Source organism: Buteo buteo, chromosome 12, assembly GCF_964188355.1.
Source record: "Buteo buteo chromosome 12, bButBut1.hap1.1, whole genome shotgun sequence".
In the NCBI taxonomy this organism is placed as follows: Eukaryota; Metazoa; Chordata; class Aves; order Accipitriformes; family Accipitridae; genus Buteo; species Buteo buteo.
In genome coordinates, this window is record NC_134182.1 from 32,287,251 (window position 1) to 32,313,885 (window position 26,635).

Sequence of the window (26,635 nt, forward strand, 5' to 3'; positions counted from 1 at the left end):
ACCAAATGGTCCAGGTATCCTGCTTCAGAACTTTGGCTCATCTTGGAGAGAATATACTTAAGTTACTGCTATTCTGTTCTTTTAAAAGTGCAGTCAAAAGACTAGTCACCCTCAAGCATGAGAGAGCCGTCTTTGACAGATCACTGATCATGTCTGTAAATGACCAAATTTATGATGGGGTAGAATGTACCAAGCTGTTTCTGAGGGAGACTGAATCTAATATGAATGCTGTAAAAGAAAAGGCAGTTCACTGAAGTTGCCTCATCTACCATGCTATGGAAAGCAGCGACAGTTCAGAATGGCACCTTTTCTTGACCTTAATTAGGCCAAAAAGAAACTTCAGATACTTGAAGTTTTCTGTGAAAATGTTTCATTTGTAATATGAACCTCCCCTTTTCCTGGGACGTAAGATACGCTGTTGAGTATAACATGCTTCATGTTCTAGTAATGTATTTCTAGGCTTGTGTCCTGGTTTCAGCTGGGATAGAGTTAACTGTCTTCCTAGTAGCTGGTACAGTGCTGTGTTTTGAGTTCAGTATGTGAAGAATGTTGATAACACTGATGCTTTCAGTTGTTGCTAAGTAGTGTTTAGTCTAAAGTCAAGGATTTTTCAGTTTCTCATGCCCAGCCAGCGAGAAAGCTGGAGGGGCACAAGAAGTTGGCACAGGACACAGCCAGGGCACCTGACCCAAACTGGCCAACAGGGTATTCCATACCATGTGATGTCATGCCCAGTATATAAACTGGAGGGAGTGGGGGCAGGGGGATCGCCGCTTGGGGACTAATGGGGCGTCGATCGGTGGGTGGTGAGCAATTGCACTGCGCATCATTTGTACATTCCAATCCTTTTATTATTACTGCTGTCACTTTATTAGTGTTATCATTATTAGTTTCTTCTTTTCTGTTCTATTAAACTGTTCTTATCTCAACCCACGAGTTTTACTACTTTTCCCGATTTTCTCCCCCATCCCACTGGGTGGGGGGGAGGGAGTGAGCAGCTGCGTGGTGCTTAGTTGCTGGCTGGGGTTAAACCAAGACAGCTTGCCTTAGAATAGCCATTGAATGAACTTAGGAGGATCAATAATGCTTTCTTCTGCAGACTGAAAAATTAATTTTGCCAAGTCTTGCTGTGGAAATGGTGTGTTAAGGTATCGAGTAATTTTATTCGGTTACTGACAAAAGGAACTGACAAGTTGTGCTGGGAGAGAAGAGTTGGACAAAACATCATCTTTTCTGTATGTCTTTAGCGACCTTTATGTAGGGGTGACATCTTCAAGTGCAAATTCGCTAATAGTCACAGTCTTCAGGTAAAGCAAGTGTGAGGTGTAGTGAACAATGCTGAAATCACTGCTGAATTATAAAATGATTAGCAAAGCAGGTGCCCCTCAGTCTGGAGGGGCTTGCACCCTTCCTGCTGGGACTCGCTAGAGTGGAAGATACTGAGTCTGAAGTCAATTCAGCTATCAGATACGACTTTTATCTAGTTGGTGCTTTAACATGTCAGCTTCAGCTGTGAATGTGTAGAGTCTGGTAACAGATCTGCCACTCAACTGTAGTTCCTCCCTTACAGGGCTGTTGTCTGAGGTGATAATTCTTAGTAGCTCACTAAATCTTTTAGCTGCTTGTGCTCATGGCTGAATTCAGCAATGCTTGAACCTGTTCGCAAAAAGGGGGAGAACCTGCTGCATTGATGTAGTTATGCCACTTAGCTGTGAGTGCCTGAAGTACCTGTAAGGTAAGGGGACTGCAATACCAGCCTGTTCCTGAACAGGGTGGTTCTCACTGCCTGACGCAGCAGCTTAACAGGGTCCGTATGGTGCGGCAGGGTGTTAAAGCTAACTGTGCCACCCCACCTGGGGATGGGAGTCAGTGTGGAGAGACTGTGCAGAGAGCACTGCTGGCCTTCTGCAGGCCTCTAGTAGTATAAGTACAATCTTCCTCAGAGAAGATGACTGCCAGGAAGGTTTTTTGTAATTCAGTGATGGCAGCCTTTGTTGAACATCCACTTTGTTGAGTTCCAGCTGGAAAACAGCTTAGAGAAGGTATATTAAAAAAACCAGTACTTTGCCTTGCTTCCTGGTTTTTAAGCAGCCACTGGTTTTATCAGGAAAAAAGGTTTGTGCAACATGGCTGTAACAGCATGCCTGCCGGAGGCACTGACTTTGTGTTGTGTTGATTAATCAAAGGGGGTTAGACACAGATGCGCTGTTACAGAACACAGGTGAGGATGCTTGTGCTTACCTGGATCGAAACCCAGCAGTGGGTGCAGACATGCTGAAGACCTGACTGTCAATGTTGCGTTTGTTTCTGTTCTGAAAACTTTCTCTTATTACCTGAGATTTGAGACCAAACAATAATTAAGCTTTTCAGCTGTTGTGTTCCATTAGATGTGTGCCCTAGAGAAATAAGGCTAGGAACTATAATTATGATCACCTTCTACTTCTTTCACCTTCTACTTCTTCCTCGTAATACTGTTTACTATCAGTGTTACTTCAGTTGTTAGCAGTGTTCTTAAGTTTCACAGAGGGCTTTGTATAAACATCTCATGTCTAACATGGTCTTCAGTTTCAGACTAAATTGGGCGGTTGATCGAACTGGGAAATGGCAAGAGCTGGAGTACCCAAGTCCTGCGTATCCAGCCTTTGCTTGTGGATCTGGCTACGTCATCTCCAAAGACATTGTTCAGTGGCTGGCAAGCAACTCTGAAAGATTAAAGACGTACCAGGTAGTAAAGCGTTGGTTCAGTTTTTCTGTCTTAAGCTGGTCTCGGGGAGCAGTATGTGTACTGGATGAGTTGGAAAGAACATTGCTCAAGTGTTAGTGCTGGCTTTTGCAGTGCTTTTGGTCACTACGCTTAGGTCAAAGCACAACTGTATTGGACTGAGAACCTCCAGAGTGGTAATCTTGTTTTTTGTACTCTCTTCTTTTAAGAACAATGTATTATCACAGGAAAGCTGGGAGAATTAATTTAATACCTCTAAAACAGTCAGACATAGCTTTTTGTGGTTACCATTTTTTACTGCTGGTACATGATGCAACTTATTCTAGTTCACAAAGTCATGCTTCATGCTTTCCTCGTGCTAATATCTGTGGTTTTTAATTTAATGTGTTGTCTCAGGGTGAAGATGTGAGTATGGGCATCTGGATGGCAGCTGTAGGACCCAAGCGCTATCAAGTAAGTCTGAAGGAATTCTCTGATTTCTCTTTCTCTGTCAGAAAGAGAACATGCCTGTTGCTCCAAGTAGCATAAAATAGGAGAAATGTTTTTTCTTATTAAAAAAAAAAAGAAACAGGCATTGGATTAAAATCCAGAAAAAACTTGTGAAGATGTAGTTAAAAGAAAACACCCCCCCCTCTCAGCAGCCCCCATCCCCACCCCCCCCCAAGTTCTCTGAATAGGTCTAACAGATCAGAGAGGGACATATACCTCTACTTGGTGACCTCTGTGTGCAAAGTTTGTTGCTAGAAACAAGGAAAACCTGATTTGTGGAAGTAAAGATTGTTGAAGACTAAATTCTTTGTGAGAAAAACTATTGAAGTGGTTTTCTCTCTAACAGGATAGTCTCTGGTTGTGTGAGAAGACATGCGAGAGTGGCATGCTGTCTTCCCCCCAGTATTCTCCACAGGAACTGAGAGAGCTCTGGAGGTTAAAGGAACTGTGTGGAGATCCTTGTAGATGTGAGGAAAGATGATGGACTTGACTTGGAAAACAGGGTAGTGTATAATGATCATGGAAAAGTGTACATTTGGATTCATTCTTGGAACAATAAGGAATCTTAAGGTATCTTTTAATGGTGGGTTTCAACTAAAGTATAACAATATTTGCACATCCCTTTTGATAATTACAAGTGGACTGATACTATTCATTTTCTATAGTATAGATGTTGATCTGACAAAAACCAAAATGTTTAAGATAAAAAAAAATTTCCTTTTTATATTAAGTCAAAGACCTACTTGTAATTAATAAATGCACATAAGAATGCCAACTAGCCTGTCTTTTGTAAATTGAAGTACTACTGACTTAACTCAGTATAGAGCTGTACCAGGATCCAGTAGAGAGCTGTGCTCCGCACCAGGGCATCTGGTAAGTCTTGCTGCAGCAGGTTCTGTGCTGTCTGAGGGGTTGCCCTCATCTGTGCAGGGGCTGGGACAGCTAGGGGTTAGGATTTATGTTTAGTTTGTTTATACCATTGTCATTTTAGATAAAAAAAAAACAGTATCAAAGTTTGTTTATACCAAATCTTGAAGTACTGCAAACTTGGCCTGATGAGGAGGGATTTCTGATAGCTCAGTATGTTATTAGATATGAATCTGAGAGTACACAAGTGAAAGTAAAATAAGACTGAGAAAGAATGTAAAATAACTAGCAATGCCTTGCAGTATGCTGAGAACTTATTTATACTGTGGTATATTAATGCTGTAGGGTAGAATAAAGGTCTTTCAGATTTTGACCTTAGTCTAAGGCTGTGTAGATACTTCTACAATTACTGCTGTTTCACTTTTGTTTGCTTTAAGGTCAGTGGAAGTAGGCAAAAACAGAAAGAGCAAGTAGCCTCTTTCAGTTCAGCACTAATTTTGTCCTATTATAAGCAAAGAGATCACAATTAAATCATGTACTCAGATCAGTAAAACAACTTCTCACTGCTGTAGTAGGAAGGTAGTATAAAATCTTAGCAAAAGGGTTACCTTGAGTTTTATTTAAATGAAGCATTTAAGCACTATTTGGTATCTCTCAAGTAAGACACTTCAGCCAAAAGCAAATGCTTTCATGGAGACTGACAATTAAGTTTAGGAGCTGAAAGTATTATTGTATAGCTCTCTGGTGCCATGTATGAAATTCACATTCTCCCATACATGAGCTCAGGCACAGGCTGTCCATACTGTCTGCAGGCAGTCTGTAACTCTTCTGCAGTTCCGGTGCTGGCTTTTCCTTCAGTCTGTCAAGAGAGTCCCTTCTTACCACCGTACTAACACACAGTCTCCATTTTCTATTGAGTAAAACTGCAAAGGCTTTAAGTCATTGTCTAGTTCAACTTCTTTTCCTTCCAGCTAGAATAAGAAAGGAAAAAACCCTGATCAGACTTAAACTGAAATCTGTTCATGTAAACTTAACTACAGATCAGGCACTTGCAGTCAGGGAGGATCTGTCATATTACAGGAATGAAGTTAGGCCCTAAATTACAGCATGAAGACCGTCCTCCTTTAGTGAAATCAATTTGATTAGGTAGTAGTTTAGAACATGCTACTGACCTCTAGCAGCATGCAGTATTTTATTGTTGAATTACCCATTTTTAACTCACTTTAGAACTTTCGTAGGACAGTTTCAGTTCTGAACCAGGAATTTTAAGTAGGCGATACAGCAATCCTTTGACCCGCTGAATAGTCATAGACTCTGTCAAGGGGGAAGAAAGAAAAGTTACTAGAAAAATGCTGCTACCACTGAGCTGTAGCAAAGTACTAGTGTTTAAACTATACTTGCTTATAGCAACAGTGAAAGGCTGTATTGCTGCTTCAGTTCTAACACTGCAATAATGTCTTTGGTACCTGAAACCATAACTGCTAATATTAAATTGAAAATGGTTTAATCTCTGGTGGATAGGACAGGATATGCTACCATGGTTTAAGCGCTTTGATCCCAATATACCAAATTAAAGTGTTATGGCTTCATAATTTACTTTTTTTTGAGTTTGTATTTACTACATGCTAAACTAAGTGACCTTTGGGACGCATACCAGTCAGGTTCTGACTACTTGCATCTGGCAACTGTTCCTTGAAGTCTTCATGAGCAGGAATTGGCTCTCCTGGCACAACTAAATGAATGTCACTGTGGAACTAGTGCCATTCTTAGAAATGATGTTATGTTACTACTTAGTTCCAAACAAACTGCCAGCAGTGTTGTAGAGTGGTTTATATTATGAAGTCAGTTACACGAAGGGATATTTTTTGTAATGGATCTTGAATGAGTAAATGTAGTTTGTTCCAGAGGTGATAACTGTGTTTGCAATAGATATACTCAATATTTTGGTTGAACTTTCACTTCTTTTGAAGCTTTATCTAAAGGCACAGCAATAGTGAGTTATTCCTGTAATACCACACATTGTACTTAGACAAATATTTTTCTATCAAACATTTTTGTAAAAGCTGTATCTATCTGATTTTATGCGACTTGTGATAATAAATGTGATGATTATTTTAGAATAAAGCTTGAGTAAGTCTTTTCTCTCGGACTCCATTCTGCTACATCTTTTCAAAACATCAGTTTGATTTAGAACAAAGTCTATTCATTCTAGTCTCCCTACAGGCACTAAAACTTCAAAAGACAAATTTGATACAGGTCAGAATTAGATTTCTAACTTAATGTATTAGATCCCATACCTCAGTATCTAGAACTGTGGACTAGGTAGTTGGCTCTTACAACTTCATATTCTTGTTACTTGGTTAGCACATCCACTAGATTTCATACTAGTTAATTAGCCTTTGATTGCCTCAGACACATCGATCATGAAACCAGCAGCAGAGGTCATAAGACAAGCATCAGCTTCAAGCTGGACTGAAAGTAAGCATGAAGGTCAGAAAAAGAATTACTTTTCCCAACAATTTCTACTTTTGTCATTTCTTTACATGACAGAGCCTTCAGGGGAGAATCTTCAGGAGCTGACAAAGCCAGAGGCAGCTGCCATTCTTTAATACAGTTATTTGAAAAGAAGCTACAAATCAACTGCTTAAACACAAGCCAAGATTTCTTACCTGGTAGCTTTTTCTCTACTGGCTTCTGTTCGGGTTTCTCAGGACACTTAATCGTCAAAGCTTAAGGAAGAACAGTGAGGCATTAGTGAGTGAACGTTAAGCCCTGTTCTGTCAGGAGCAGAGAGTCTTTCTAGTCTGTTTTTATTACAAATTGTTTCCCCTAGCTCAGCCTGATCTTCTAAAAACAAAAAAATAGGATGTAGCCTGTATCTGAACAGATAAGGTAGCATTTAGTCATTCTCTGAAAAATTAGAAGTAATTTTATGAAAATTATCAAGTTTTTATTCATCTTTGGTAAATTAGGGAAAATATTTTAAAAGTGACTCCCTAATACTTAACATGTTTTTTTGGTTAAAAGGAGTATTTACCTGAAAATGCTTAGTTTCTAGTTAGCTTTTTAAAATAACCTGCAGTAAAATGGAAACTGCTTACTCAGTTTAAAGCAGGTTTTTGACCCTCACTATCTCAAAAGCACTGTACAAACACATTTTAAGGAAGTTATTAGCCTAATTCTTTTACAGAGATTAAAAGACTGATCCTTAAAAAAAAGCTTTCTATTATGTCTAGCCAACTACCTTCCTTGTTCTATTTAGTCTTCCACCTAAATGCAATAGAATGTAATGCCTTAAAATACTATTTTGCCCATGGAGTAAAAAAAAGGTTCAGTTCTTCTATCAACTGGGAAACAAAGCTAAGTGAATTTGTAAGTCTGGGATGTAACCTAGTTTAAATGTATAGACGGCCCCAATACCAAAGCTACCGCTATTTTTCTTGACTGCCTTAAAATTAAGAAGCTATTAAAAAAAATATTATCAGAAAACAGCACAGCTATTGAGGTTAAAATCTCAAATGTCTTCTGTAGAGAAGCCATTCACACTGTCAGAATGGAGTATTGATCACCACTATTCTCCATTAAGTCTTAATTAAGAAAATCATTTGGCTTGGGTTGAGGGGGAAGTGAGATACAGCACACAGAAGCAGGTATCTAGTCAAACTCATCACTACACAGTTCAGAGAAGCAGAATTACAAGCTGGAACTCTGACATCACGAAGGCTTTTGAACCTTTTGTTCTCCATATACGCCCAGGAAGCACTAAGCTTGTAAAATATCTTAAATGGAGAAGGAACAATTTTGACCATTTCTGGCCTCTTACTCAGAAGCTGATTTTTCAGAGTCAAAGGCTGTCTTCCCTTCAGTTCTCCTTCTTCAGGTGCACCATACTCTGTGTGAAGGAAAGTGCAGGTAGACATGAACCCTTCAAAGACTAAACCTCAGCAGTAGACCCAAGAGCATGGTGATGTTGGGTCAGGTGTGAGCCTGCTGCCTCAGTTCCCTCAGCAGCTGGGATACCAAGTATACAAAGTGGTAGGCTCCTGCAACACCAAGTGCTGCAGGCACAAGCCTTCATCAACTGCTAGAGCGTTTAGGAGGGTGTACAGGCACATGGGATGGGCTGGAGCAGGTGACAGGCACATGGAGGTGCTGCTTAAGATGCCCACTTTAAAGAAGCCCCAGGTGGAGACAGCCACTGCCTGCTCACCAGTAGAGTTGTGGGGCAGATGCTCACAGGTGTCACCCGGGAGGCAGCAGTGCCCAGAGGGGTGCAGTACTATGCAGCTGCCCCATGGAAGCAAAAGCCATTTGCGCACAGGCCTGCTAAAGGGTGGGCTTTCCTGAGGCAGCAGAAGCACATGGAAAAAGCATCAGGGGGAAGGAAAACTGAAGAGAGACCGAACCAGCGCTACTGCAGTGCCAGAAGTGAGGAAATGCTAATTTTACTGTACTTTTGTACTTACTAAGACAAAGCGATGGGTATCTGGGATGGGCAGCAAGAAATTCTTCACTTGGTTTGTTTTTCTCTGGGTTCCAATTCCCACCAGCCGCTAGCCAGTCATTTCCAAATATTTTGCGATAATCAAGCTCTGCTCCTTTTCTTTCAGCAGGAAGGATCTGTACTGGCACAGGAATGGCACATAATGTAATTATACGACTTTCCAGAGAAGAAAATCTAATTAATGACACTGACTCCTTGCTCTCACTTGGGTGTTCAGTATGTTTTATTGCAACCAAGAATCTTACAAACCCCATCCCTAAGTACTGACTGACCCATATATTCAGTACATTTTAAAGCTATTAAGAATCTTACAAAGCCCAGCTCCATGTACTGACCGATCCATAAATGAATAGCTAAGCAAAGATGTTACTGCATATGATGATGCAAGGAGGTTTGTTGTAGATATGGAACAGAGGCTGCTTCTACTCTCTTTTATGATAAATGTTTGCTGAAAGTTTGATTTGGTTTAGATAATGCTATTCTTCTATTACAGAAGGCAAATGCTTGTATTACTGTCAGTGAAACAGATTCAACTATGCGGCTTTTTCTTTTTTTTTTTGGCCAGAGTATGGTTTTGTTAACAGTCCTGCAACTTCAACACAACTCAGGCACTTGAAAAAAACCACCATTCCTCCATCTTGTCCTAGTCCCCACTGAGTCAGCAGCGTTCACAAACAGGGCTGGATCTTGTAGCCTTACAGCATGCCCCATTGACTAGGTGATGGAATAGTCATCACTTTACTTTTCCTGCGCCCAAACAAACAGTAGTCTTAAAAGAAACTGAAAACAATTCCTCAGGTAATGATTTAATGTTTTTCTCCAGACTCATGCAATTTGTTGAAGTATCACGTACCTCAGACTTGTTCAAAACCTCCAGTTGACTTATCTTGGCAATAATTAGCTGTCTCAGGGTCTCTGGGTTCTTCTCTGTGTCCATGAAAGGGTTATTGTGACACTGCAGTGACTGCAAACTCGACAGTTTATCAAGCTCATTGATAGATGACCACTGAAATGGAAGGGAACAGTCTTTGGAGGAAACATAAAACATACTTCATTTCAGAACAGTACACAATAACATTGACTTTTGCTGTACAATGACCATGACTGAAACTATTCTTTTGGTCAGCAGAACCAAGAACTTTCATCCTGTTCATTTAGCTAAGGAAGAAACTGCATTACATTTAATTAAGTTAAAAAAAAATAAACAAACAAGGAACTACTCAGCCTTTTAGATCATTAGAATTCTGCGAGAGGAATTATGAGGTAGCAGAGGGATATGACTAGCTACCATAAACGTGTTTAACTGAGATGTTAAGAAATGTTTTTAAATTTTTAAATTATGCCTCTGTGTTGATCAAAGCATTCAATAGTTACCTCAGGATCTTACACATATGATCAAAGAAGTTTTAAAAAAGCAATTTGCAAGTTACTCAAGCAAAGATATGTGTATTTACAAAATGTGAAACTATCACAATCTAACCTACCTGTGATATTTTATTGTCATTTATTGTAAGGCGTTTTAGTGAAGGAAACATTTTAGTCTTGCATCCTAGGAAAAAGAGTAAGTTTATTTAAAGTTTTCACTATTGTCTTGTAAACAGAATTACAAAGCTATAAATAAATTACTCCTTTTACATACCAAATTCAGCATCAGGAAAGTGTATAGAAGATATTCCAGTGTTTCTAAGTATTAGCTGTTCTAATCTGAAATTTAATAGATACAATGATTACTGTACATGGTACGGGAATTTTTTTGTAAAGAAATACTACCTCAGTTTCTTTTTACACAAAGATCTAATAAGCTTTTGACATGATGCATAATCACTGACAAATGAACAGCAGCTTCACAGACAGTACCCAGACTTCAGCAGAGTGTTCAGGGAATAAATTTTTCAGACAATAAAGTGCAATAATTTCAAGCTTTCAAAATGGCTCCTGGATTTAAATGGTGTGATTTTCCAAACGATTTTTTTAAATAGCTTGTGGCTAATTAAAATCATGGCTGCTATTCTGGTGTGCAGTGCAAGCTAATAATTCTGCAAATAGCAAAACTGTCATATTAGTCCCACAATTTTCCGGTCACTGTAACTGATGTGCTTAAGGAACACACACCTACTTTCCCTGGATGGTAACCCCAAAGCAAGGAATCATAGCTCAAGCCTGTAACTACCATAAAAACACTGCTATTGAGAGTACAGTAAACCAGAACAATCTGTGTAAAGGGTATTGCCAGAGACATTCTTTTGAGAAAGCAGAAATACATTTACCCAATGCAGTATGGGGATTATGCTGTTTGGGGGTTTTTGTTGTGCTTCAAATTAAAAAAACCCAAAAAACAAAAACCAAAACCAAACATATCTTTCAAAGTCTTTAAGCTACCCCAAAAAAGCACTGAAACTTCCAAAAGAGTGCCTGTGCAGAGGACGTGCCACACACCTCTACCAGTCAAGTAACAACAGTAACCTTCCCCATAGTTAATAATAATCAGGAGCAGATAACAGAGACAGGGAAGAATTATCACCACACTTCACCTCCCTCCAACCCCTCTTTGTTTTGCTTTCTTTACAAAGGACAAATAAGTAGGCACCAGGGGTGTAAAGTGCTCATGGCAAGCGTCCATCACCAACGACCTTTAGCCTGTCAGCCTCAGGAGTGACACCTTCCAACAAACTGCCCAACGCCTTTCTGCAGGCTCCAACCACCCCGAGATGGCTGTGCAGCTGCTGCTGAACCTGCATTACACTGTCATGCTCAGAAAACTGTTCCCAAGAAACAACTTCCATAGCTCCTTTGCTTTGCCACTCCACACCAACTCTACAGTCCTGTCATCTTGGATAAAACCCCGTGCATACTAATATACAAAGAACTTAATAACATGATAAATCACTTCCCTTTCATAAGTCTATAATGAAAACCTAATAACATATATACAGCTTAAGAATGTTTTACTATACAACAAAAATAAGATTAGATTAAAATAGCTCCATTAAATAATTCAGTTACTCTCCTCAAGAGGGCAAAATGCCTCCATTTCAAGATTCCATAAATCTTCCATGCAAAATCAAAAACTACCATATTTCAATCAACAAAGACTATGGAGATGAACAGCCAAGGACAAAGAATTCCCAGCAAATTTGTTTTAACAGCTACCTGGGGAGATGTGCTATTAGATGCAGCTGATTTCCATCCAGTAACTGGTTGTCTGAAAGGTCCAACAACTTCAGGGTCTGCAGGACATTATCAGGCCTGCCACAAGTGGGGAAAAAAACCAACCAAACACAAACACAGAACATTTGAAGTTATTTGTTAATGAAAACACTAGTTTTCTAAGTATATAACTGCATGCAAATGATTGTGTGCATTTGTAAATGTTTTGAAGTACATCACGTGAAGTGTGCATTGTTCATTTTACAATTATGTCATGGTGATGTAAACATTACAGGAATGTAACTTTATCCGCTGTATAACTTTGTAGTACATCAGTCACAAACGAATGACTGATATTACTCATCTTACCTTTCCAAAACTGTAATATTATTAGAAGTAAGGTACAATTCTTCAAGTGCTGGCCATCCTGGAGCACAAAGAAGAACCTAAGAGCAAAACTTCATTTAATATAACAAAAGTTGGGAAAAATTATTCCAGAAATTATACTTTATGCAGATTTCCTCAGAACACATTCAGAACAAGCCATAGCTCCCCCAAACAGGGAAACAAGTATTACGGATTGCCCAGCCCTCCCTTTCTTCTGGCTGGCTGTTTCCTGTGTCTGGATCTACCAGCACAGATGACATCAAAGGAGTTCTGCACAGTCACAGGACTTACAGTTCCAGGCTTGAGGCTAGCAGCTCACCTACCTCAGACTGTGTGACCTGGAAACTGAGTTTATTTTATTCAGTGGGGTTGGAGTGATCAGATTTTCCCTACGATGAAGTGAGGAGATGGCAGTATGTACTCAACTGCTAATGGTTCTGGAACTTCTGCACATCTCATTGGCTCTGACAGACTTTTAAAATGTCTTAATTTATCAGAGCTTGAAGGCTTCTCTGTCATGGGACTGTGCCAGCACACAAAACCACTAAAACCCAAGAACTGCATTAAGTCAGCACATATCCTGAAGTTTTCAAGTACTCTGAAGAAAACAAATTAGTTCAAAAAGGCTACAAATTGAACAAAGATGCATTTGTTTTAAATCTTATGTCCTGAAATTACTTTAAAATTATTTTACTTTATAAAGATTTATTTTTTACAAACATCTACAGCAGATAACACAACTTTAAAAATAAACACTTATTACAAAGCAATAGAAAATGCTGGCATAAACCCCAGTTTTGTGGGCAATTGTGACAGTGTCAAAAAATATGCAGTTTTAGCAAATGGGAGTTCCATAAGCACTGGAACTGGCTGGTTTTCTACAGGTTTGTGCCTCTGAGTTGCAAATTATTTTCTTCTCTGAGGTTTTTCTTGTGTGTATTCTCCAGAGGCAAATCAAGTGTAAGCTCATCCTGCTACTCCTTCCTTAGTTAGCAAACTTAGAGGGGCTCTTTCTTCGATCTACATTCCTATTTTCCATGGAACCTGTAGGTAATAAGTTATTTTTAAGCCCCCACCTCTTTTCAAAATGCATTTGTAACTGGCTAGCAGATTCAAAGTTTCTGAAATGCAAGAACATAGATGTAAACATGCACAGCATAATTGCCTAAAGCTTGTTTTAAAGGAGGTTACAAAGCAGTGAAGGTCAGAGATCTGGACAATCAAATTCAATTTGTTATGTATATAGCTAACTGATTCTCCTATAAATGTCCACTATCCTACACACCAAAAAGCCTCCTTTCATCAACTGTTCTTCATTCTCTCCATTACAGCTGTATGAAGTTATACAGCTGGATGTATATATAACTGTCTTATTATATATACAATATGAAATATTAACACTGAGATCTCTTCAAGTGTGGGGATATGATTTGGGGCTCAGCTGCTTCACACCAAAAAATACGAAACTTCATCCTGCTGCTGTTGCAAATATTCTGGTAAAGAAATCAAAATTTAATCACATAGTAGAGTTAGGCTTGATTAAGAAGTAACATTGTGAAGCATAATATATAGGATTGTTAAGTTTGAAATGTAGGCATAAAAACTTTAGGAACTGTGTTATGCATGTGTGACTATAGGAACCTTAATATTGTTAAAGTTCGAAATAGCTGACCACAGAAACCTCACCAGGAAGTTACTGGTTTTTCTATGTTTTGTTTCAAGAGACTAAGGAAACTGTCACGGACACCAGTTTGCTGCTTGAAAACCCCCTTACCCTTCCCATCTTGATTTGAGTATCGAAGATTCCAATCAGTAGAGATAAGTGTAACTGACCAATGATTGTTTTTAAATAAGAATATTGATAAGGTTATATAATCAAAGGACCAATCATTATAAAGGTTAAATTTAAGAACAAGCATAGTATGCATTTTTATGTAAAGAGCTTATGTCACAATGACCTGACAGAAAAAGTCTATAAAAACTGATGGATTTTGATACTAAGTTGGACACGCCTTTGGAGGAGCGATCCCCCTTGTCCCCAGCGCTGCGATAAACGAAGTGCCTGCTTCTTAACTTCACATTGGTGTTAAGGAGTTTTATTCTGGATTTTGGTAACACTGCCATATCTGCAACACATGTAAACTTATAAATTCAGATACTTTTCCTGCTCCAGAGCAAAAGCAGGACACACTAGTATTTTATCTCTTTAATTTGGATAGTGTTTCCCTATGTTAACAAGACAGACCAAAATAGTTTATCTATTAGTGATGAAGAAGCATGAAAAGAAGCCTACACAGTCAAGAGAAATTAGGTGCATGTTCACTACAGAGAACCTTTGGGGGATTCCCCCACAAAAGCCCTGCGTTGTGATGGATGGAATAGAAAAACTGCACAAAACTAAAGTATCAGAAGACTTTTCAATAGACTGACCAAATGACTAGAAAATTGCCAAAACCAAATGACAGTCACATCACGATTCTAAGAAACTCAAATTGCTGAATTTTCAACTGTTGCTTAAAACAGCTTCCATACAGAAACAAAAGTTCACAGGTCTGAAACCAAATTAACATTCAGGAAAGATCGGGGGCTTGTAGATAGCTGGTGGGGAGGTTGGGGTGACTAGCCAGTGGAGTAGCCACTGCTGATCAAAAAACTGAAATCCAAGACCTATTGCAAAAGAAATAAAGACAAGAAACAATTGTCACCATGTAAGTCCATGATGTTCCTGTATTTTTAGCCTCTTTATCCCAGGAAGCAAATAACATAAATGGGAAAGGCACAAAGAAGCTTAACAAGAATCATCAAAGCTATGAAACAGAGAATAGCTGTTCTCAGTTACTTGCATATAAAATATTGGGAATTATTCAATGAAATGATCAGGCAGCAAGATCAAAACCCAAAAAGGATATTTTTTCATACAGCACATAATTAAACTGATGTTAAAAGATGTGCATATAAAAATTTTCAAATGTGTTCTTAATATAGTTAGATAAACCATGAAACAAAAAATCCACAAGTATTAATTAAATACAGATATATAGTCTCCAGCTCAGGAAGCCCCTGAATTTCAGATTACTTTATAAGAAGCTCGTACCATATGCTTGCCCTTCGCCAAGAATTTTTCCCAACTACCTGCTACTTGCCAGTGTCAGAAACATGATCCTGCATCTCTGCTCTAACCCAGATTTTTCTTCTACCCTGTGTAATAGTAGATTATTTTATAAATATAAGATCTTAGTTTGAAAACAGAATGACAAATACAACATTATGATCTAAATGCTGAATAAGAAAAAATGGTTTTGGAGCCATAAATATGAATTCATTACTCTCAAATGCATTAATTAAATTTCTAAGTCAATGGTTTCTAATTGTAAGACATTTACAGGACATCTTTCCCCCTTGAAGGTTATATATTACGTTTTGAATAATCAATTGACAATTATACAGTAATAAACTTTTTAAATGATATATTAATAGACATCTCAGATGTCTTTAGATATATGCACATAATATACTAATGAAAGAACTTTTTGGAAAACTGATGCTCAAAGCATGTAAATGTGGAGTTACACAGAATTGCAGAACAGTTGAGCATGTCCCTCTACTGTGAAAAATATTACAAAACAGAGGAGGAACAAATGAAAAAAACACAAGTCTGCTCTTCTTTAAAACTGTCCCATGCCATATATTCTTATATATGGCAATAAGTTATTTTGAAATGCTGTTCACCATTAAATTGTTTTAATTTTAATTAAAACATTTCCAGGATTTTCAGACTTTGCTTATATTCCCATTGACAATCACCATATTTCTCTTTTGCCTGGATCATATTCATTATTACTTTCTATTAAAAAGTTGACTTTTCCAAGTAACTCCCCATATAGCTTAAGCAGTAACATTTCAAGTGGTTTGTTCACAGATTATTAATGTCAGGTAGGTCTCTCTATTTTTTCCCTTTTGTTTGGCTGCTGTGGAACACCACTTTTAAGCACAGGCTTATGTCTCCCCACTTATAAAGGAATGAATCAAGCAAATTTCAATTTTATAAAAAAAGATTTCGGGACCAAAAATGTCTTTATCACCTATGATGAACTGTCAGCTAGAGCAGCCTTTCAAAAACAAATGCAAAAGCTACATAATTTTAAACTGCTCTGACTAACCTGGAGCGTCTCTCTGGAAGGCTACCCCTAGAGAACTCTAATCTGCCTGAAGCAATGGCTCCAGCCAGCCTTTCGGCCACCCTGGTATGGAGGAGAGCTGCTGGCAGCTGCCAACATTTTAAACACCGCAATGCACAGATTTACTCTGATGAGCACTAGATGACATTTAAAGTGTTTGTAGCCACTTAATTCTTCCATTCACTTCCCCATTCATATTGTGGCTATTATGAAGGATTATCAACTGTCCTAGCAAAAAACCCCACTGATGGTTTAAGAGCACAGTGAATGGACACTAAACTGTAATATAGCAATGACCCTCCTCTAGCCCTGCTGCAAGAGAAGAGAATGAAGTTTCTTTCTACTTAACTCAAACCCTGGTTTTTGTAAGTGCTCTATTACTGGATAGTAGCTGGCAGCAAGTATCTGAAAATTCAAGTAATTTCACAATGCAGTACATACAAAATCCGCCCCTGAGAAATCCAAATAATGGGCTGGAATTTACAAGCCATTATAAATAACATGGCACTACTGAGATGTGCTTCATAAGCCCCATCTCTGAAAAAAGGCCCACTGCTAACATATTTGACAACAGGACTTCATTCTTAATAAGACATCATATTAGGGGAGAGTCATTTAAATGTTTGCATGTTTCAGTCCCTGGAACAAGCCAGAGCTTTGTTTATTCTGTGCTATATCTGTGTTGCATATAACCAGGCTTCGTGTATTTCAAGAATTGTCAGTATGTGCAAAGACACTAAGCAAATCTCCTGCTGATACAAAGTGATGCCAAAACGAGTACTTTGTGTCATAATGACACGCGTTCTTTCCATTTGCATTTGTTCTATCACATGCATAAAAATACAGATAAGCCTTTAATAACTACAAGGAAACATGAAGTTTTCATTCACTCAAACCTCTGGGACATGAAATTATATTATACTCCAACTGCTTTATCTTGACTTGGCAATTTACAAACCTGGATGAAGTTAAATGTTTCTTATTAGACTCCTGTGACAATATAACTTCCTACATTATGTAGGAACTACATTAATTAATACGTAACTAATACAGTTACACTGTGGCACCTTTTCTAAGGATGATTACATTCAGTAGAATAACATAATGCATAAATGTTCATTGTGCTTTCCTTGCCTCAAAAACCTAACAACATAAATAAAAATAAAACCACAAAAGGTTATTACCTCTGTCCATGTTATCTGAGTTTGATTAAGTGCCAGAATCCTCAATTTTGAAAATACACTGGATTCAGAGGTTGATGTAGATGGAAATTTCATTTTGTTTTCACTGTGTAAAAAGAATAATTATCAGCATAACGAATAATTGCATTTATTTGAGTGACTAATTTGGAATTATGTGTGAAAGACAAAAACAATTTACACAAAGAAATTTTAAAAGTCACTGCCAAGGTGTCACATATTTTAAAATATTATAAAATATTGTGTAGTTATATTAAAATTTACTCCTTCCTAATTTCCTACTTCATGAATGCATAGTTATTCATCTGTGGCCTCCTTCCCCCCTTTTCCTCCCCTAAGTTTTGAATATGAAAAGAATGATTTTCATTACTATTAAATGAAACAAAGTCAGATTTTGGGCTTAAACTCCTTAGTGTCAATTGAAAATAAAGAGCCTACATGACTATCCAGCCCCCAGTAAAACAAAAGGATGTAAAATCCACTCTAAATAGCAATATAACACTATAAAACAGTTAAAAGATTCTCAAATCTGCAGTCTTCAAATTAGTTTTCATTAAAACAAAAGTTTTTATTTCTTTCCTAAGATCTGATCTACCTGCATGTTATGATAAAAAGCTATCACTGTAGTTACACTTACATACTTATGGGTTAAATATCCCCATTTAAACAAGCTTTTAGAGAGCCAGGTGGATGGCTAATCACTTTTATTCTTCTTCCAACATTCCTTGCACAAAAAATTCAGTAACAGACTTACCTGCTAATGTCTTTCTTTTTTCAAGTAAACAGGTCAAAACAATAAAAAACAAATTCAGACTATTTCACTTTGTAGTCATAAGGATCAGATTCCATCATCAATCCCATTTTGCTTTCCAATTTTATCACAAATAACTTCTGAAAACCCTTCAGTCTAGACTACACTTCTCAATGATGAAAAACTAAAAAAATTATTGTCGGTGAATTAATATAAATTCTCTGTATTCTCATGCATGCTGATAATAACTCATGAGAACATACGCTCTAGGCAAAGTTAGATTTACAAATAGCACCCAGGTTGCAAACAGCTGTTCAGTGCTAAATATTGAAGAAAATGGAAAATCTACAACTACTCTAAAAAATACATTTTTGTCACATTAACTATAACAACAAATAAAAAACCTGGGGTCACTTTTTTATCAAATTAACTTGGTATTTATTTCAATTTAGCTTACATCACTTTCAATTGTTTTAGCTACATTATGCGTACTGTACAATGAAGGCTTTGGAAGCTGCTAATCGCAACACAGATCTCCAAGACTCTAAAAAAAAAAAAAAAAAAGTCGTATTTTGGGTTTCTGCCTTCAGTCCTATTGCCCTGCTGCTGTCTTCAATGACTAGTAAGACCTCCAAAACAGCTGAACAACTCCACTTGAAGAGTCAGCAGTCAAGGTGTTAACCTTGACAATAAAACAAACTTCCTGAAGTTGCACCTATAACACTAACTTCTCAAAATTAGTGGTTTAGGCTGCTAACTATTTACAAACTTTAATCTACTGTGCTAGTCCACACCAGAAAATTATTCTGCCATGTGCCAGCTATAGTGTATAGGTGTATACTAGAAATGTTCTTTATTTTGAAATTATTTTGTGAATTCTTTCTTGTTTTGATGGAATTGCAGCTTTACTTCACAACATCCTCCCTCCTTTTCCAATGTCATCACTGTACAAGAGATTTTCCCTTAGTTTACAGTTAACAGCATCATCTCAGGGCAGAAACAGACTGGGTCTTGGAATACTTAAGGTGGGGTTAAAGCATTATGGATATTTTAGTTTGGCATGACTGTTTTTAAAGCATCGTTCTTAGTGGGCTCATAAATAAAGACTTGCCTGGGCAGTCAGAATATATCAATAATAAAAACCAGAGATAAAGTCTGAAGACACTTGGAATGACTTTAAAAGAAAATGAAAATATATTTACTTTACACTTTTTCTATGTAGCAAAAAATCTCCAAGCTATGAAAAAAACCCAAATGGGTTTGCAAACCCAGAAGGCAAACAGATAGCTACTGCTAAACCTAACTAAAAAATGCTAAGAGAGATTTTTAAGTGATGAGGATGTGTTACTACTGTACTTTCACAGGCAGACTCCCGCAGCGGTGCCACCTCAAGGTCTTGGCTTCCTCTGAGGGGCCCATCTGCCAGCAGAGTCCCCACACCCTGCCAGTGCCATGCAGACCCTGCCCACAAATATCCGGAGAGTCTGACCTGCTGCACATGCACACAGCAGATTTGGCTATGTCTGCTGTGAAGGTGGTCTCCTTGCTGCAAACCTGACTCACTGCACACATGCAAAGTGGATGCATGAACGTTAAGTCAGTTCTGCCTTGGGGCAAACTAAGCTTTAAAATGTAAAAGAGAATTAATTGTCTTAGATGTCACAGAAGTATATAAGGGCACCTTATTAAGCTGTAAACCTAAGTTTCTATACTCCCTGTTTCCTCATTTCTATAAAAGTACTCTGAGTAACTTTTTTTTACCTTCAGTCTAACTGCTTAAAAGAGTCTACAGCACCCTGTAAAAATCTATAATGCATTTTATTCCAGTCTCCCTAGCCAACAAGCCAATTTGCATTAAAATGATGAAATCTGTTATGCAGAACACAGTGACAAATGCCTGAATCCCTGTAAATGTTTAATGGCTGAAATCTGTATTCTAATTTTCAGACAACTGTGATTTTTCTAATTTTACAAACTCCAGTCAACATCCATCTGTCCCAAGCACTTCTCCAGAATTTAGTTTTATACAGATGCTAAACTCCTAGGGTCCTAGTCTTTCCTTGAAAAGGGATGTTTGAAAAATATAGCACACACACGAGTTGTTTAAGGACAAGATTTAAACAAGAAGTATTTAAAAACTTAGCTCCCACTAAAATGAGTATTGAGGCATCCAGTTACCTTTAGAAAGCTGGCCCCGTATCTAAAAGAGCCTCTTCTTTTTTGTCCCTACCCCAAAGGAACAGAAACCCAAATATGAATATTTATACCTGAGATTAAGTGTTTCCAGATTTTGAACTTGAGAAGCAATAGCTGTTACTGTCTCCCAAGATGATATCAGATTTTTTGATAGATTTATATGCCTGATATCTGAAATTTCACATTAAGAAACTTATCTCAAATCTGAACTTCCTTTTTCATAAATTAAAATTAGGGTTTGTTTTTGAATCAAATAAACAGAAATAGATTACACTTGTTTGGGCTAAGACATACTACTGCTCAGTTACAGAAATGGCTTACAGTTTTATAAAACAGCTTAACTTTACAGATCCTAAAATGGATTAATTCCGGTATCAACAGGAACTCTTACCAGTCCTTATAAATGAACAAGTAATACCTGCTTTATACTTCTGCAACGTTGCTACGACACACATTATATTGAATACATTATTTATTATACATTGGAAACCTCTGGTGCCTACAGAACATTATCAGTTGGATTTTTATGGGGTTATCTATTCTAGAGCTAAATTAAAAAAAACCAAAACAAACAGCCCATTGCTGGAGCCTTCTGAAATTGCACTTACAGTAGCAACTTATGACAAAATTTCTATTTTTATCCACAAGTTGCATTCTCTCTCAAAAATTGCAGATATCTCCTTTTAAACTCTGTAATCATTGCATTAAGCTTCTAAATATAAACTGCATTTTTAAACTTTTTTTTAATAAAAGGAAACAAATATAATTCATTGAAGTAAACACTTGGAATGCTAAAATATATACTTTATTTGTGGTATCATGTAATATAGCAAAAAAGGATACTAGGACATGTTCTGCCGATTTCCTCTTTCTGACCAGCATGGCTCACTGCACACCCATGCACTGAGACATCTACCAGTCGGTTCAGTTGGCTAAAGGAGAAAGAACATTCTGTTAAGTAATCTTCAAACAGAAGAAGGCATGTTGTATAAATACCTGGTTGTTACAACTAAATAATACCCTTTTCATACATATCATCTCCTTTAGAATTAGCAATGTGCAGATTGCTACATATCAGTGTTTTTCTTACTCAAATCCAGACACATCTCCTCTGTTTTTTGCCTTTACATTGCTACTACAAAATAAGTCTGGTTGAACCACAACCCCCACCTGCCAAAAAACCCAACCAACCCTCATCCAACTGAAAAAGAGTGACAAAACAGACAAAATTTAGCTATGAAAATTGGAATTTAATTAGAGATTCCAAGTTAAACAGGTTTCTTGTAATACTTTTTGCAAGAGGTTCTGAGTTATTTGAGCATTCTTTGTATCACTTAATCAAAAAAAGACAAAAAAAGAGTATTTTTGACTGCTTAGTATGTTCTCGGAGACAAAGGGAGAATAGTTGTGGAATATCAGCTCAAAAGGAGATTGCCACCTCCTGAACTGATACCTCTCTACTGCTGGAGGTCATTAAAACTGCAATCTATTACACATCATTAAGTTACTTCCTTTCTTACCCTTCCAGATAAATGAACATGACACGAATTGACCGAAAGACTTCTTCGCTAGCAGTAGTGACTTTATGCCTTCCCTCTCTTAGTTACAAAGTCATGACTGAGATGAGTAAACAAAGATGAAATAACACTGTACAATATTAAGAAAATATTAAAATACAACTATTTAAAAAGGACCGTGTATGTGTATAATTATTGACAATATCATGATAATTTATCTTGCTCATTCCTCCCTAAATATCATCACCTTCTACTTTGTGAAATCAAAATGAGAATTGTGAGCACACAAACATGATCCATAAAACAGGTAAATTATGAAGCCACAATAGGAGGATTTCTTGTCTCTTCCACCACAGTGCAGTTTGGCTTACTTTTAGAGATATGACAATATTATATGCAAGGCAGCCAGCTTCCTTTCCTTACAGTTGAACTACTACTTGACTAATCAGTCGCTAAGAGTCTATCTTAGATTTTCATATATTACACTTGCCTTTGTTGTTCTGCAACAGAATCCATGCCAACAAATTCCACAGTCTTCTTTCCCAATACCAATGTATTCTCTGTTCCATGTTGAACACCTTGATCATTCAATCCGTACCGATCCTTTACCGCAGTAAGAAAATCTACTCCAAAATTTGCCTTGTTTGGCCGGATAAACGATCCTCCTCTAGGATGCCTACAACAAAGCAGCCAGGAAAAGGTGAAATATGAAAAGTTATTGTAACAATGACTAGTCTCAAAAATACTACTTATTACTTCTTTAAAATACTGGGAACCAAAGCAGTCAAAAAGCAATTCTACGGGCTAATTTTAGACATCACTGTTCCCGCTCAATGAGACCAGGTAAGACTTGCAAAGTATCTTTGATAGTATTTGACCCAACAGGTTCACATTGTGAGATGCCATGAGAACTGAAGCACCACATCTCCAAATGTACCTACACATCAAAATTACAATATCAGTGTGCCATTATTAGAAATAACCGCTCTGTTGTTTCCAAACTCATTATGAACATGGTTTTTCCAGAAAATTAAGTTTCTACCTATGGATAGACACAAAGTTACCTAAATCATCCAACAAATGTGTCTGGAGTCTTACCCACAGCCTAAGGCCCATAGGAATACTCAGAATAGTCATTGCCTCATTATATTCGACTTAAATAATTCACCTGTAATTCTAAGAGAACGCAGCCTTGTCCTTCCATCCACACAAATGACACAAGATGCAAATCGTACCACTTGGAACTCTTATACAAACTCAAACTTTTAAAAATTCTGATACTAACTTGGTAACAATGTTGTACTAGCTCAGTAACCATTTTGAAACTGGATATTCAACAGAATTATCCAGCTAATGTATGTTCTACACAGTCCTATGAAGTTTCTTAGTTTTTCTTGAGCACTGAAAAAACTTTACTGCATGACAATTTCTTGCCATCCAATTGCTTTGACAATTTCTATCAAACTTAGCAAGGAAACACAGTACCTAGGAAAAACTGGCAGAGACAAGTTGTGGGAATGGTATCACAGAGCATATGGAGGATCTGATAGAAGGATCAGTCAGAAAACAGCAGGAAGAAAATTGGTAGTTATGATTACCTGTCTGCCTTCCAGCTGAGAAGAGTACAGAGTTTGGCTGGAAAGTACCCAGGAGGAAGAAATCACTTATGTAAATAAAACTCCTCTTTCCAAAACAGCACGTAAACGTCAAGTGGCTAATCAGCAAACCATAATATAAACCACCAATGCTACAGAGTTCAAAATTCTCTCAGAAAAACAGTAACTAGAGACCCTGAATCCTATGGACCTATTACAAGTCGATAGAATAGCTTGGGCATCATATATTCACACTTTTATTTAAAAATCAGTACTGGAAATTGCCTGTACCAGTTTAATTCATTAACATTTCTAATACTTATTAAAGTACTCTCATATCCTAAAGAAAGATCTGGGTAGAAACTAGATACTATTTACTTCAAAAATATTTTCAGTCTAGTTTTGTAGTGACTAAGTTTAGAGCGCAATGATTACAAGACAAGCAGAAAGGCATACTCTTAGAGAATGTAAATCCAGTGTGTACTTTCATGTTCGATAAGCATTTTCAGTTCTCTACATTTTTAATCCAGTAACCTTCCCTTAAGTCTTTTCTTCCATTCCTTTGAAGCTCTTCACAGCTTGCAAACATTTGGCTAGTTTAACTGTTAAACTTCCTCAAATGTAAAAATTATGTGACTCTTTCTTAACACCACTTCTTAAAACAGTAAATGACATTTTCACCCTCTTAACTATAACATCTCTTACCTGTGAAGTATATCGCTTTTGCATTTAATTAAGTCAAACAGCTTCATAGATAGCAGATAGTGCAGGCTCTGGAAAGAAAACTTGTACTCTTGTCTATCTGTGATTCGCCCTAGGTCCTGCTGTATGTTTATTCTGACATCTCCTGTCCTTTTTTCTATCACCTTGATTCTCCCCATTTTGTCATCACCATCCCTCTGTACTCAACAGTTCTGCTACTTTTCTTCCTCTGCTCTCCTCAACTCTCTCACCAGAGCTAATCTAGACCCCCACATCTGCACCCCTCCTGTCATGCCATTTATCCCTGGCGTAGACAAGCCCTTTGGGTCTCTCCATCAACATACCCATTCCTAAGTCCACTTCTATCTTCTCAGGTCACCGTCTCTATTGGTATCTCCTTCCTCATTGTCTTGGCAGGAGCCAGTTCTATCCCCAGGAAAAAATGCTACCTTGCTTCTTGTCATTTGAAGCTACAGGAAAAGTATGGTACATTTCTCTCTCAAGACCCTTCTGGTTTTTGTTTTGATCATAGCAAGATCAGAGGGTTTCTCTCTCCTGTTCCTATCACTTCCAACCACTATGCACGCTATCTTATCTAATGTATACTCAAATTTGTTCCACAGCCTAAGTTTCTCCTTCGGTTCCATTCTATTAATTTGATCTACTTTTTTCAAGAACTGTCACAGAGAAGGACAGAAAAGGAGACTGCAATAGTAACCTATTTTCAGGCAAAATGATTGTGTTCAAGGAGACAGGTCACTTAACCTGTAACTCGTTTTCCCTAAAATACACTGCCTGTATTAACTTGCACACTAGGGAATATGAACCCTACAAGCCATATGTACATATCAGACAACTAATGTACAGCACCTGGACTCATGAAAAAGCACACCTATTAGCAATCAGTCTCCATAACTGGGAACTAAAGAGAAAAATACTAATCCAAAGAGTCATCCAGCATGCATCTCATGAGATGGAAGAACCAGTGGACTACTGATCAACCTGACTTAAGCTAAACATTCAGAAATCTGAGAACAGGGATTTTGCTCCCATGTGTATAAAATGTCCTGCAGCCAGGACAATACACTGGGCAGAAATGAAGTGGTAGAAGATATGCCCCAATTTCCTTAAGCAGAAAATACAAAATATGCCCAAATGGGGCTCTGACAACCAGCTGGCTTTGGTTCATACTGACACTTCTTGCTGAATAGAGTTTGACCCCAATCTCAGAAGTCAGCTTGTAGGACACTTCCTATTCATGATTCAGTAGCCTGAAGCAATACAGCCCATCTGCTAGCATGCCCAGGGCCCTTGAAAGATATTCATTAAAATTTAGATTAGCTATCAGCTTCCACTGGTTAACTGAATAAAGAAGAAATTTGGCATCATTCTCCTCTGTTAATGTAAAAAAAAGTGGTGGCACTGCTCATCATTACAGGCACACGATGGCTCTTCATACACTAGAGAAATGTCACACACATACACTTTTCAGTACTTGAAGAATAATGCAGTAGTACATAAACTGTTTTCTGCCAACAGTTACACACTTGAGCTGTCTGACTGCAGAAGCAAGCTTCTGAGCCAAGGAGAGAGATGTCAGCTTTATCAGCCTAGACACTAAAGGTGGATGGAAGGGCTTCTTTGTCCAGTACCGGCTGTTCGCAATGATTACCTCAAGGCAATTATCATCATGACTGGAGCACACACACTACAAAGCTCATAAGGTGTCATAAAATACAGCTGGTTGAATTCATGCACATCTTTCTAGATAGGTTCTGAACAGATCTCTTCCTTTTAGGGGAAGGTGCTCAGCAGACCAGACTTCTTTTAGAAGAATCTACACACTGCAGTAAAGAAAACCCTTCAAGTTTTACAACAGTCTGTGGCAGCTGTCGCATCAAACAATGCTTATAAGTGACACCTAACACTAATGTGCTATGGTGTATCAAATTCCTGACTGCACAGCAGAAGCTTTGCAAACATCGGCAAGTACTTGAAGTTCTTGCAAGTTTACCTTAGTCAAAACAGACCTGAAAGCTGAGTCTGAGCTTTCACAAAAGAAAGACAGACAGACATCTGCAGTTCCAGATGCTATCTTAAGGTTCTGCTGGAGCACAGGACGTGTTTGAATAGTGGTTAGGGACAACAGTTTTGTTTCAACACTGTTCTATTGACAACAGAGAGCAGAAGTCTCTGATGGGTACAGTCACACACAGTGAAACAATCAAAACTTCCTCACTGATATCTTCTGAGGTTAAAAGGAACCTTGGGAACACACTCTCCCCCTGCTAGATGGCAATCGCTTCTTCTTCATAGACACTAAAATGATATTGACATCTTCCTGTATTTGAAGGGTTTGTTTGTGCTCTAAGTAGATATTC

At 37.8% G+C, this 26,635-nt stretch overlaps 2 protein-coding genes across 10 annotated transcripts in view; one reads left to right on the forward strand and one right to left on the reverse strand.

The window, feature by feature from the left end:
* B3GALNT2 (beta-1,3-N-acetylgalactosaminyltransferase 2) overlaps positions 1-6,220 on the forward strand; it is a 31,284-nt gene extending 25,064 nt beyond the window's left edge. For all 8 annotated transcript variants that reach the window (XM_075043246.1, XM_075043245.1, XM_075043241.1 and 5 more), the window contains 3 exons: positions 2,566-2,725; positions 3,119-3,175; positions 3,558-6,220. In XM_075043246.1, the coding sequence (XP_074899347.1) occupies positions 2,566-2,725; positions 3,119-3,175; positions 3,558-3,692 (352 nt within the window). In that variant the 3' untranslated portion in view covers positions 3,693-6,220. The remainder of the gene's footprint in view (positions 1-2,565; positions 2,726-3,118; positions 3,176-3,557) is intronic.
* Positions 4,016-26,635, reverse strand: part of TBCE (tubulin folding cofactor E) — a 30,351-nt gene continuing 7,731 nt past the window's right edge. The window contains exons 4-17 of one of the 2 annotated variants that reach the window (XM_075043237.1): positions 22,448-22,633; positions 21,284-21,372; positions 20,512-20,611; positions 17,479-17,581; positions 12,099-12,175; positions 11,733-11,828; positions 10,222-10,286; positions 10,067-10,131; positions 9,436-9,588; positions 8,545-8,698; positions 7,902-7,970; positions 6,748-6,807; positions 5,301-5,392; positions 4,016-4,153 (exon numbers count right to left, since the gene is read on the reverse strand). In XM_075043237.1, coding sequence (XP_074899338.1) covers positions 4,130-4,153; positions 5,301-5,392; positions 6,748-6,807; positions 7,902-7,970; positions 8,545-8,698; positions 9,436-9,588; positions 10,067-10,131; positions 10,222-10,286; positions 11,733-11,828; positions 12,099-12,175; positions 17,479-17,581; positions 20,512-20,611; positions 21,284-21,372; positions 22,448-22,633 — 1,333 coding nt within the window. In that variant the 3' untranslated portion in view covers positions 4,016-4,129. Of the gene's footprint in view, positions 4,154-4,838; positions 5,050-5,300; positions 5,393-6,747; positions 6,808-7,901; positions 7,971-8,544; positions 8,699-9,435; positions 9,589-10,066; positions 10,132-10,221; positions 10,287-11,732; positions 11,829-12,098; positions 12,176-17,478; positions 17,582-20,511; positions 20,612-21,283; positions 21,373-22,447; positions 22,634-26,635 lie in introns of those variants that run through there. The other variant, XM_075043236.1, reaches the window with a different exon arrangement.